At 65.7% G+C, this 12,668-nt stretch overlaps 2 protein-coding genes across 2 annotated transcripts; both read right to left on the bottom strand.

Annotated features, from left to right (window-relative positions):
* Nucleotides 1-448: 448 nt before the first annotated feature.
* On the bottom strand, nt 449-4,715 carry LOC121108879 (vegetative cell wall protein gp1-like). Its single transcript, XM_040657138.2, has 4 exons — nt 4,621-4,715; nt 3,482-3,541; nt 1,885-2,020; nt 449-738 (listed from the first exon to the last, which is right to left on the bottom strand). Exons 1-4 carry the CDS (start codon nt 4,690-4,692, stop codon nt 449-451), a joined length of 558 nt encoding a protein of 185 aa, XP_040513072.2. The 5' UTR covers nt 4,693-4,715.
* A 919-nt stretch (nt 4,716-5,634) lies between these two features.
* Nucleotides 5,635-12,395, bottom strand: LOC121108877 (collagen alpha-1(III) chain-like). The gene is made up of 2 exons (XM_040657136.2): nt 10,692-12,395; nt 5,635-6,247 (listed from the first exon to the last, which is right to left on the bottom strand). Exons 1-2 carry the CDS (start codon nt 12,268-12,270, stop codon nt 5,673-5,675), a joined length of 2,154 nt encoding a protein of 717 aa, XP_040513070.1. The 5' UTR covers nt 12,271-12,395; the 3' UTR covers nt 5,635-5,672.
* Between the last annotated feature and the right edge of the window lie 273 nt (nt 12,396-12,668).

Genomic DNA, 12,668 nt, shown 5'->3' with positions numbered 1-12,668 from the left:
CCCCATAGTGCCCCCCCCCTCACACGCAGCACTGCTTTCTGGTGTTGGGCCCCCCATTACTATACCCCCCATTACTGTGCCCCCCATTACTGTCCCCCCCCCCCCCCATGCAGCGCCCCCCCTCACACACAGCACTGCTTTCTGCTGTTGGGCCCCCCATTAATATACCCCCCCTTACTGTACCCCCCCTTATCTCATCCCCCCCATTATTATACCCCCCATTACTGTACCCCCCCATTACTGTACCCCCCCATATTGCGCCCCCCCCCATTGTTGTGCGCCCCCCCTCACACGCAGCACTGCTTCTTGGTGTTGGGCCCCCCCCTTATTGCGCCCCCCCCCCCATACAGTGCCCCCCCCCCCATAGCGCCCCCCCCCTCACACGCAGCACTGCTTCTTGGTGTTGGGCCCCCCCTATTACTGTACCCCCCCATTATTATACCCCCCATTACTGTGCCCCCCCCCCCATTGCTGTGCCCCCCCCCTCACACGCAGCACTGCTTCTTGGTGTTGGGCCCGCCGAACTTGGGCTTGTCGCGGCAGTTGGGACACGCGGCGCAGTCCTGCAGGCGGCGGCAGCCGCGGCACCGCCCGCCACCGCGCGCGGCGGTTCTTCCGGGTGCGGCGGGGGGGGGCGGGGGCGGGGGGGGGCGGGCGGGGGGGGGGGGGCGAACACAATGAGACCCCCCGCGGGCGTTTGGGGCGGGGACGGCTCCGACGACGAACCGGACGACGAGTCTAAAGGGGGGGGGATATGGGGGGGGCAGTGGGGGGGTGGGGGGGTCAGTGAGGGGGGGAATGGGGGGGGAATGGGGCAATGGGGGGGGAACGAGGGGGGAAATGGGGGGGGTAACGGGGGGGTGGGGGGGTCAGTGAGGGGGGGAATGGGGGGGGAATGGGGCAATGGGGGGGGAACGAGGGTGGAAATGGGGGGGGTAATGGGGGGGTGGGGGGGAATGGGGGGATGGGGGGATGGGGGGGACAATGGGGGGGGATATGGGGGGGTGGGGGGGTCAGTGAGGGGGGGAATGGGGGGGGAACGAGGGGGGAAATGGGGGGGGCAATGGGGGGGGGTGGGGGGGAATGGGGGGGGGGAATGGGGGGGGATATGGGGGGGTGGGGGGATGGGGGGGTCAGTGAGGGGGGAATGGGGCAATGGGGGGGGCAATGGGATGACTCCCCTCTCCCCCCCCCACCCCCCATTACCCCCAATTGCTCCCCCTCCCCCCATAGTCCCCCATTGCCCCCCCACCCCCCATTACCCCCCTACCCCCTCTCCCCCCCCACCCTGTTACCCCCATTTGCCCCCCCACCCCCCATAGCCCCCCGTTGTCCCCCACACCCCGTTTCCCCCCTTACACCCCTCTCCCCCCCCACCCCCGTTACCCCCCATAGCCCCCCACTGCCCCCCATTACCCCCCTACCTCTCTCTTACCCCCACCCCCCATTACCCCCCATTGCCCCCCCACCCCCCCTCTCCCCCCCCACCCCCCATTACCCCCCATTACCCACCTACCCCCCTCTCCACCCCCACCCCCATTACCCCCCATTGCCCCCCACCCCCATAGCCCCCTTTCCTCCCCTACCCCCCATTACCCCCCTCTCCCCCCCCACCCCCCATCACCCCCCATTACCCCCCTACCCCCCTCTCCCCTTCCACCCCCCATTACCCCCATTGCTCCCCCTCCCCCATAGCCCCCCATTGCCTTCTCACCCCCCTCTCCCCCCCCCACCCCCCATTACCCCCCTCTCCCCCCCACCCCCCATCACCCCCCATTACCCCCCTACCCCCCTCTCCCCCCCCGCCCCCCATTACCCCCCGTTGCCCCCCCCCCCCTCTGCCCCCGGTTGCCCCCCACCCCACCCGCCTCCCCCCCCCCTTACCGTCAGGCGCGGATCCGTCGCCAGCCGCCTGCAGGCCGTCCATTCCGGGCCGCCCCTCCGTGGCGGCGGTTCGGGCGCGGCCCAAAGGCCCGGCAGAGTGACGGAACGCGGCCGGGAGCCGCGGGGCCGCCCACGCCTGGGGGACACCGGGACTGCGCTGCCGGGGGGGCGGGGGGTGAATGGGGGCGGGGGGGGGGCAGGTGGGGATGGATGGGGGGCAGATGGGGGCAGGTGGGGATGAATGGGGGCAGACAGGGATGAATGGGGGCAGGTGGGGATGAATGGGGGCAGATGGGGATGAATAGGGATGAATGGGGGCAGATGGGGGCAGGTAGGGATGAATGGGGGCAGACAGGGATGAATGGGGGCAGGTAGGGATGAATGGCGGCAAACAGGGATGAATGGGGGCAGGTGGGGATGAATGGGGATGAAAGGGGGCAGATGGGGGCAGGTGGGGATGGATGGGGCAGACAGGGATGAATGGGGGCAGATGGAGGCAGTTGGGGGCAAGAGGTGATGAGTGGGGATGAATGGGGGCAGATGGGGATGGATGGGGGCGGGTGGGGATGAATGGGGATGAATGGGGGCAGGTGGAGATGAATGGGGGCAGATGAGGGCATATGGGGACACAGCGATGAAGGGGGGCAGGTGGGGACAGATGGGGGCAGGTGGGGGCAGGTGGAGATGAATGGGGATGGATGGGGGCAGATGGGGGCAGGTGGGGATAGATGAGGATGGATGAATGGGGATGGATGGGGAGAAATGGGTATGAATAGGGGCAGGTGGAGATGAATGGGGGCAGATGGGGATGAATGGGGGCAGGTGGGGATGAATGGGGGCAGGTGGGGATGAATGGGGGCAGGTGGGGGCGGGTGGGGATGGATGAGGGTGGATGAATGGGGATGGATAGGGATGAATGAGGGTAGACGGGGGCAAGTGGAGATGAATGGGGGCAGATGGGGACAGATGGGGGCAGGTGGGGATGAATGGGGATGAATGGAGGCAGGTGGGGATCAATGAGGATGGATGAATGGGGATGGATGGGGATGAATGGGGGCAGGTGGGGATGAATGGGGATGGATGGGGGCAGGTGGGGATGAATGGGGATGAATGGAGATAAATAGGGGCAGATGAGGGCATATGGGGACATGGGGATGGATGGGGGCGTATGTGGACAGGTGGGAGCAGGAGGGCATGAATGGGGATGAATGGGGACAGATGGGGACGTATGGGGTCAGAGAAGGATGTATGGGAGCATATGGGGATATATGGGGCCAGATGGGGATGTATGGGGTCAGATAAAGGCGTATGGGGACGTATGGACACAGGTGGGGACAGAAAAGGATATATGGGGATGGGGGGGGACAGATGGGAGCATATAGGGACAGGTGGGGACAGGAGGGCATGAATGGGGATGAATGGGGACAGATGGGAACGTATGGGGTCAGAGGGAGATGTATGGGAACGTACGGTGATGTATGGGGTCAGACGGGGATGAATGGGGCCACAGGCAGTTGGGGAGGTGGGGGGGACACCAATGGGACGTATAGGAACGCGTGGGGACGTGGATGGGCCATATGGGGTCCCCCGCACTCACCTGGGGGTCTCCGGGTTCCCACGTGGGGTCTTCGGGTTCCTCCTTCAGCCCCGGTGACACCTTTGGGGGGGGGGGGGGGGGGGACACAACACGGCGGTGATGTGGGGGTCCCAAACCCCACAGTGCCCCATTGAGAGCCCACAGTCCCCCATGGGATCTCCAGGGTCCCCAATAGGGCCATCCCCCTCCCCAGCGGTGGCCCCAAATGCCCCCCCATGACTCCATATCCCCAGCGATGACCCCGGGTGTTCCCATATCCCCCCGTGACCCATAGCCCCCCATACCCACCCACGTCCCCATAGCCCCCCACGACCCCCTACCCCCCCATACCCCCCCTAACCCCATACCCCCCATACCCCCCCACAACCCCCTACCCCCCCACATCCCCATAACTCCCTATATCCCCCCACACCCCCACATCTGCCCCCGACCCCATAACCCCCATATCCCCCCATACCCCCATACCCCCCCACGACCCCCTACCCCCCCACATCCCCCTACCCCCCCATACCCCTCCTACCCCCCCACCCCCCCCCATCCCCATACCCCCCCATATCCCCCCACATCCCCATATCCCCCTATATCCCCCCCGGGCCCCCTACCTCCCCACGACCCCCTACCCCCCCCATCCCCATATCCCACCCTCCCCCCCCACAACTCCCATACCCCCCACCCCCCCCGACCCCATATCCCCCTATATCCCCCCCCGATCCCATACCCTCCCATATCCCCCTACCCCTCCATCCCCATACCTCCCCTACCCCCCCACGACCCCCTACCCCCCCCACACCCCCATACCCCCCCATCCCCCCCATATCCCCCCACACCCCCCCTACACCCCCAACATCCCCATACCCCCCATACCCCCCCACCCCCCCACATCCCCCTACCCCTCCACCCCCCCACATCCCCATATCCCCCTATATGCCCCCCATGACCCCCTACCCCCCCCACATCCCCATACCCCCCATTACCCCCCCATCCCCATATCCCCATACCCCCCCACATATCCATATCCCCCCATACCCCCCCTACCCCCCCACGACCCCCTGCCCCCCCACATCCCCATACCCCCCATACCCCCCCACAACCCCCTACCCCCCCACATCCCCATACCCCCCCATACCCCCCCCGCTCACCGTGCAGCGCTGCTGGTCGATGTGGTAGAGCTGCACCCTGGCCCTGCTCAGCAGGCTGTAGACGCGCTCCATGCTCAGCGCGGCGCCCCCCCCCCTCGTCCCCCTCGTTGTCCTCCACGTCCCCATCCGCCTCCTTCGTGTCCCCCACGGCCCCGACGCCCCCCATCGCGCCCCCAACGCCCCCCTTTGTGCCCCCCATGGCCCCGACGCCCCCCATCGCATCCCCAATGCCCCCCTTTGTGGCCCCAATGCCGCCAATGCCCTCCATTGTCCCCTTAATGCCCCCCTTTGTGCCCCCAATGACCCCAATGCTGCCCCCAACGCCTCCCTTTGTGCCCCCAATGACCCCAATGCCCCCCATCGCGTCCCCAATGTCCCCCTTTGTGTCCCCAATGTCACCCTTTGTGTCCCCAATGCCCCCCCTCGTGTCCCCAATGTCCCCAATGACCCCAATGCCCCCCTTTGCGTCTCCAATGCTGCCCCCAATGCCCCCCTTTATGCCCCCAATGACCCCAATGCCCCCCGTTGTCCCCCCAGTGACCCCAATGCTGCCCCCAACGCCCCCCTTTGGGTCCCCAATGTCCCCAACACCCCCCATCACCCCCCCAATGCCCCCAATGCTGCCCCCACTGCCATCCTTCGTGTCCCCAATGTCCCCCACTGTGCCCCCAATGTCCCCAAAGCCCCCCTTTGTGCCCCCAAAACCCCCCTTTGTGGCCCCAACGCCCCCCATGCCGCCCCCAATGCCTCCTTTTCTATCCCCAATGCCCCCCATTGTCCCCCCAATGTCCCCAATGCCCCCTTTTCTATCCCCAATGCCCCCCTTTCCATCCCCAATGCCCCCCACTGTCCCCCCAATGCCCCCAATGCCCCCCACTGTCCCCCCAATGCCCCCCATTGTCCCCCCGATGTCCCCAACTCCCCCCTTTCCATCCCCAATGCCCCCCATTGTCCCCCCAATGCCGCCCCCAATGCCCCCCACTGTCCCCCCAATGCCCCCAATGCTGCCCCCAATGCCCCCCATTGTCCCCCCAATGCCCCCCGCTGTCCCCCTAACGCCCCCAACGCCGCCCCCCTTTCCGCCCCCCCCCCTCCGTCCCGAAATGGGGCAGCGTCAGATGGTTGGCGGGGGGGGGGTGACGCCGCGGGGGACCTTCGGGGCCACCGTCCACGGTGGCGGTGGGGGGGGCGGGGGGGGGCGGGGGGCCGTTGCGGGGGTCCCCATCCCTCAGGGTCTGATAGATGCGCAGATGGGCGGCGCTGGGGGTGAATCGGGGGGCGCGGAGAAGAGGGGGGCGGCGGAGGGGGGGGGGGGAGGACGGGGGGACCCCGTCGTGGCTTTTGGGGTCGGCGGGGGGGGGGTCAGGGGGGTCCACCCGGCTCCTGAGCGCCGCTGTGATGCTGTGGGTCCACGAGGCGTCCCGGGTGGGGGGGTTGGGGTCCCCCGGCGTCGGCGGGGCGGTGGGGGCTGCGGGGGGGTGGGGGGGGCGCGGGGACGTCCACCGGAAGGTGGCCTGGCGGAGGATGGAGCGGCGGGGGGCGGACGGAGGGGGGGGGGGCGGCGGGGGGGGGGACGAGGAGGACGACGATGAAGAGGAGGGCGGCCATTGGAGCAGCGCGGCGTCACCTGGGGGGGGGACAGGGGGTTATATGGGGTTATATGGGGGGCATATGGGGGGGTATGGGGTTATATGGGGGGATATGGGGTTATATGGGGGATATGGGAGGGTTGCGGGGGGGACAGGAGTTTATATGGGGACTGTGGGGGGTTATGGGGAGTTGTGGGGGGGGGATATGGGGTTATATGGGGGGTTAGGGGGGGATATGGGGGGATATGGGGGGGGACAGGGGGTTATATGGGGGGATATGGGGGGATATGGGGGGGGGACAGGGGGTTATATGGGGGGTTTGGGGGGGATATGGGGGGATATGGGGGGGTACGGGGGGTTGTGGGGGGTTGTGGGGGGATATGGGGGGGGGACAGGGGGTTATATGGGGGGTTAGGGGGGGATATGGGGGGATATGGGGGGTTGGGGGGGATATGGCGGGGGGACAGGGGGTTATATGGGGGGTTAGGGGGGGATATGGGGGGGTACGGGGGGTTGTGGGGGATATGGGGGGGGACAGGGGGTTATATGGGGGGATAGGGGGGATATGGGGGGATATGGGGGGTTGTGGGGGGATATGGGGGGGGGACAGGGGGTTATATGGGGGGATGGGGGGGGATATGGGGGGATATGGGGTCATATGGGGGGATATGGGGGGGGGACAAGGGGTTATATGGGGGGATAGGGGGGGATATGGGGGGGTATGGGGGGTTGTGGGGGGATATGGGGGAGGGACAGGGGGTTATATGGGGGGATAGGGGGGGATATGGGGGGGTATGGGGGGATATGGGGGGGGACAGGGGGTTATATGGGGGGATAGGGGGGGTTGTGGGGGGGGATATGGGGGTATATGGGGGGCTGTGGGGGGTTGTGGGGGGGGATATAGGGTTATATGGGAGGATATGGGGGGGATACGGGGTTATATGGGGGGATACGGGGTTATATGGGGGGGATATGGGGTTATATGGGGGATAGGGGGGGTTGTGGGGGGGTTGGGGAGTTGGGGGGGGATATGGGGTTATATGGGGGGATAAGGGGGATTATGGGGGGATATGGGGGGTTATGGGGGGATATGGGGGGATATGGGGGCACCCGGGGGGGATATGGGGTTATATGGGGGATATGGGGGGTTGTGGGGGGGGGATATGGGGGTATATGGGGGCTGTGGGGGGTTGTGAGGGGTTGTGGGGGGGATATGGGGTTATATGGGGGGATATGGGAGGGGTTATGGGGTTATATGAGGGGATAAAGGGGTTGTGGGGGGGGGATATGGGGTTATATGGGGGGATATGAGGGGATGTGGGGTGGATATGGGGTTATATGGGGGGATATGGAGTTATATGGGGGGATAGGGTGGGTTGTGGAGGGATATGGGGTTATTTCGGGTGTTGGGGGTGTTATGGGGGGTTGTGGGTGCAGCTGGGGGGGGGCAGGGGGTTATATGGGGGGATAGGGGGGATTGTGGGGGGATATGGGGGGTTATGGGGGGTGGTGGAGGGATACGGGGGGGATATGGGGTTATATGGGGGGATGGGGGGGATATGGGGTTAATTGGGGGGGATGGGGGGGATATGGGGTTATATGGGGGGATATGGGGGGTTATGGGGGGTTGTGGGGGTGGGATATGGGGTTATATGGGGGATTCTGGGGGGTTCTGGGGGCAGCCAGGGGGGGGACACGGGGTTATATGGGGGGCTATGGGGGGATATGGAGGTCATGGGGCCACCTGGGGGACTTATGGGGTCATATGGGGGGTCATGGGGTCACATGGGGTCATGGGGTCACATGGGGGTTATGGGGTCACACGGGATCACGTGGTTATACAGGTGGTTATGGGTCACATGGGGGGTTATGGGGTCACCTGGCGGTCATGGGGTCACCTGGGGGACTTATGGTGTCACATGAGGGGTCATGGGGTCACAGGGGTGTTATGGGGTCACACGTGGGGTTATAGGATCACCTAGGGGGTTATGGGGTCCCACGTGGGGTTATGGGGTCACAGGGGTGTTATGGGGTCACAGGGGGGTTATGGGGTCACAGGGGGGTCATGGGGTCACATGAGGGGTCATGGGGTCACAGGGGGGTTATGGTGTCACATGAGGGGTCATGGGGTCACAGGGGTGTTATGGGGTCACAGGGGGGTTATGGGGTCACAAGAGGGGTTATGGGGTCATAGGGGAGTTATGGTGTCACATGAGGGGTCATGGGGTCACAGGGGGGTTATGGTGTCACATGAGGGGTCATGGGGTCACAGGGGGGTCATGGGGTCACACGAGGGGTTATGGGGTCACAGGGGGGTTATGGGGTCACCTGGGGGGTTATGGGGTCACACGTGGGGTTATGGGGTCACATGAGGGGTCATGGGGTCGCAGGGAGGTTATGGGGTCACACATGAGGTTATGGGGTCACAGGGGGGTTATGGTGTCACATGAGGGGTCATGGGGTCACAGGGGGGTCATGGGGTCACAGGGGTGTTATGGGGTCACACGAGGGGTTATGGGGTCACATGTGGGGTTATGGGGTCACAGGGGGGTTATGGGGTCACATGAGGGATCATGGGGTCACAGGGGGGTTATGGGGTCGCAGGGGTGTTATGGGGTCACAGGGGGGTTCTGGGGTCACCTGGGGGGTTATGGGGTCACACGTGGGGTTATGGGGTCACATGAGGGGGCATGGGGTCACAGGGGGGTTATGGGGTCACATGAGGGGTCATGGGGTCACAGGGGGGTCATGGGGTCACACGAGGGGTTATGGGGTCACAGGGGGGTCATGGGGTCACAGGGGGGTCATGGGGTCACAGGGGTGTTATGGGGTCACACGAGGGGTTATGGGGTCACATGTGGGGTTATGGGGTCACAGGGGGGTTATGGGGTCACCTGGGGGACTTATGGCATTGTATGGGGGGGGTGATGCTGTCACATGGGGGGTCATGGGGTCACACGGGGGGTTATGGGGTCACATGAGTGGTCATGGGGTCACAGGGGGGTCATGGGGTCACATGAAGGGTCATGGGGTCACAGGGGGGTTATGGGGTCACAGGGGGGTTATGGGGTCACACGTGGGGTTATGGGGTCACAGGGGGGTCATGGGGTCACAGGGGGGTCATGGGGTCACAGGGGGGTCATCGGGTCATACGTGGGGTTATGGGGTCACAGGGGGGTTATGGGGTCATGCGGGTTCATGGGGTCACCTGGGGGGTCATGCTGTCACATGGGGGGTTATGGGGTCACACGGGGGGTTATAGGGTCACCTGGGGGTCATGGGGTCACAGGGGGGTCATGGGGTCACACGTGGGGTTATGGGGTCACATGAGGGGTCATGGGGTCACAGGCGGGTTATGGGGTCACACATGAGGTTATGGGGTCACAGGGGGGTTATGGGGTCACATGAGGGGTCATGGGGTCACAGGGGGGTCATGGGGTCACAGGGGGGTCATGGGGTCACACGTGGAGTTATGGGGTCACATGAGGGGTTATGGAGTCACAGGGGGGTCATGGGGTCACACGAGGGGTTATGGGGTCACATGTGGGGTTATGGGGTCACAGGGAGGTCATGGGGTCACAGGGGGGTTATGGGGTCACCTGGGGGACTTATGGCATTGTATGGGGGGGGTGATGCTGTCACATGGGGGGTCATGGGGTCACACGGGGGGTTATGGGGTCACATGAGGGGTCATGGGGTCACAGGGGGGTCACGGGGTCACATGAGGGGTCATGGGGTCACAGGGGGGTTATGGGGTCACAGGGGGGTTATGGGGTCACACGTGGGGTTATAGGATCTCCTGGGGGGTTATGGGGTCACACGTGGGGTCATGGGGTCACAGGCGGGTTATGGGGTCACACGTGGGGTTATGGGGTCATGGGGGTTCATGGGGTCACCTGGGGGGTCATGCTGTCACATGGGGGGTTATGGGGTCACACGGGGGGTTATAGGGTCACCTGGGGGTCATGGGGTCACAGGGGGGTCATGGGGTCACATGAGGGGTCATGGGGTCACAGGGGCGTCATGGGGTCACACGGGGGGTTATAGGGTCACCTGGGGGTCATGGGGTCACATGAGGGGTCATGGGGTCACAGGGGGGTCATGGGGTCACACGTGGGGTTATGGGGTCTCCTGGGGGGTTATGGGGTCACACGTGGGGTTATGGGGTCACATGAGGGGTCATGGGGTCACAGGGGGGTTATGGGGTCATACATGAGGTTATGGGATCACAGGGGGGTTATGGGGTCACATGAGGGGTCATGGGGTCACACGTGGGGTTATGGGGTCACATGAGGGGTCATGGGGTCACAGGGGGGTTATGGGGTCACACGGGGTCATGCTGTCACATGGGGGTCATGGGGTCAATTGGGGGGTTATGGGGTCAGCCAGGGATTATGGGGTCATACATGAGGTTATGGGGTCACAGGGGGGTCATGGGGTCACACGAGGGGTCATGGGGTCACAGGGGGGTTATGGGGTCACCTGTGCTGCTGCTGTCCCATGGAGGCGCTGTGCCGCCACCCTTTGTGGTGCCGCCGTCCCCTCCTGTCCTCGCGGTGTCCCCGATGTCACCGCCGCCTTTAGGGCCGCCCCCGTTGGCCGTCCCATTGTCCCCAGCGGCCGTCCCGCTGTCACCGCTGCCCTCCGCGTTGTCACCGAGGGGCGCCCCGTTGTCCCCATGGGGCCCATGGCTGTCCCCAAAGCGCTCAGGGCTGTCCCCGATGGCCGTCCCGTTGTCCCCGATGGCCGTCCCGTTGTCACCGCCACGCTTCGGGGTGCCCCCAATGGGGGTCACATTGTCCCCAAGAGCCACCCCGTTGTCACCGCCGTGCTTTGGGGTGTCACCGATGGCCGTCCCGTTGTCCTCGAGGGCCATCCCGTTGTCACCGCCGTGCTTTGGGGTGCCCCCAATGGCCGTCCCGTTGTCCCCAAAGGCCACCCCATTGTCTCCGCCGTGCTTCGGGGTGCCCCCAATGGGTGTCACACTGTCCCCAAGGGCCACCCTGTTGTCCCCGCTGTGTTTTGGGGTGCCCCCAATGGGTGTCACACTGTCCTCAAGGGCCACCCCGTTGTCACCACTGTGCTTCGGGGTGCCCCCAGTGGCTGTCCCATTGTCCCCAAGGGCCGCCCCATTGTCACTGCCGCGCTTAGGACTGCCCCCAGTGGGTGTCCCATTGTCCCCAACGCCCTTCAGGCTGTCACCAATGGGTGCCCCATTGTCCCCAAGGGCCACCCCACTGTCCCTAATACCCTTCAGGCTGCCCCCAATGGCTGTCACGCTGTCCCCAAGGGCCACCCCATTGTCACCACTGTGCTTTGGGGTGCCCCCATTGCCTGTCTCATTGTCCCCAATGCCCCTCACACTGCTCCTAATGGCCGTCCCACTGTCCCCAAAGCCCACCCCATTGTCCCCACTGCCCTTCACACTGCCCTTAATGGCCGTGCCACTGTCCCCATTGTCCCCACTGCCCCTAAGGGCAGTCCCACTGTCCCCACTGTCCTCAGTGTCCCTCACACTGCCCCTAATGGCCGTCCCACTGTCCCCAATGCCCTTCAGACTGCCCCTAAGGGCCGTCCCACTGTCCCCACTGTCCCCAATGCCCCTCACACTGCCCCTAATGGCCGTCCCACTGTCCCCAATGCCCTTCAGACTGCCCCTAACGGCCGTCCCACTGTCCCCATTGTTCCCACTGCCCCTCGCACTGCCCCTAATGACTGTCCCACTGTCCCCACATCCCACCCCACTGTCCCCACTGCCCCTCGCACTGCTCCTAAGGGCCGTCCCACTGTCCCCATTGTCCCCACTGCCCCTCACACTGCCCCTAAGGGCAGTCCCACTGTCCCCATTGTCCCCAACACCCCTCACACTGCCCCTAAGGGCTGTCCCACTGTCCCCATTGTCCCCACTGTCCCTCACACTGCCCCTAATGGCCGTCCCACTGTCCCCACATCCCACCCCGTGGTCACCTCCACCCTTCGGGCTGCCCCCATTCGCCCTCCCCCCACCCCCGGCCGCAGAGCCCCCAGCGGCGCCCCCCCCCCTCCCTCCCCGCGTCCCCATCGGCCACGAAGCGCCGGGGGGGGCGGATGGGGCGGGAGGAGCGGGCGCTGATCAGCGGCATCACAAACTGCCGCAGCCGCCGCAGCACTGTGCCGCGCTGCCGCGCCGGGGGGGGCGCCGGGACGGCCCCACTGCTGGCCCCACTGCTGGCCCCATTGCTGGCCCTCACCCCGCTGGAGGCCCCATTGCTGGCCCTGACCCCGCTGGTGGCCCCATTGCTGGCCCTGACCTCGCTGGAGGCCCCATCGGTGGCCCTGACCCCACTGGAGGCCCCATCGGTGGCCCTGACCCCACTGGTGACCCCATTGCTGGCCCCATTGCTGGCCCTGACCCCGCTGGTGGCCCCATTGGTGGCCCCATCGGTGGCCCTGACCCCTCTGGAGGCCCCATTGCTGGCC

The sequence above is a fragment of the Gallus gallus genome, unplaced genomic scaffold (genome assembly GCF_016699485.2).
Source record: "Gallus gallus isolate bGalGal1 unplaced genomic scaffold, bGalGal1.mat.broiler.GRCg7b scaffold_45, whole genome shotgun sequence".
NCBI classification, from domain to species: domain Eukaryota; kingdom Metazoa; phylum Chordata; class Aves; order Galliformes; family Phasianidae; genus Gallus; species Gallus gallus.
Note: the sequence above shows the minus strand (reverse complement) of the source record. Positions and strands in the feature narration are given on the sequence as shown.

What these genes read in the sequence shown, in the direction of transcription:
- LOC121108877 (XM_040657136.2), bottom strand. Translation starts at nt 12,270, where the DNA reads ATGGGGACGCGGGGAGGGAGGGGGGGGGGCGCCGCTGGGGGCTCTGCG. An exon ending in ATGGGACAGCAGCAGCACAG is followed by an intron (nt 6,248 to 10,691) that starts GTGACCCCATAA and finishes TCCCCCCCCCAG; the next exon opens with GTGACGCCGCGCTGCTCCAA.
- LOC121108879 (XM_040657138.2), bottom strand. Translation starts at nt 4,692, where the DNA reads ATGGAGCGCGTCTACAGCCTGCTGAGCAGGGCCAGGGTGCAGCTCTAC. An exon ending in TCGACCAGCAGCGCTGCACG is followed by an intron (nt 3,542 to 4,620) that starts GTGAGCGGGGGG and finishes CCCCCCCCAAAG; the next exon opens with GTGTCACCGGGGCTGAAGGA. An exon ending in CGACGGATCCGCGCCTGACG is followed by an intron (nt 739 to 1,884) that starts GTAAGGGGGGGG and finishes CCCCCCCTTTAG; the next exon opens with ACTCGTCGTCCGGTTCGTCG.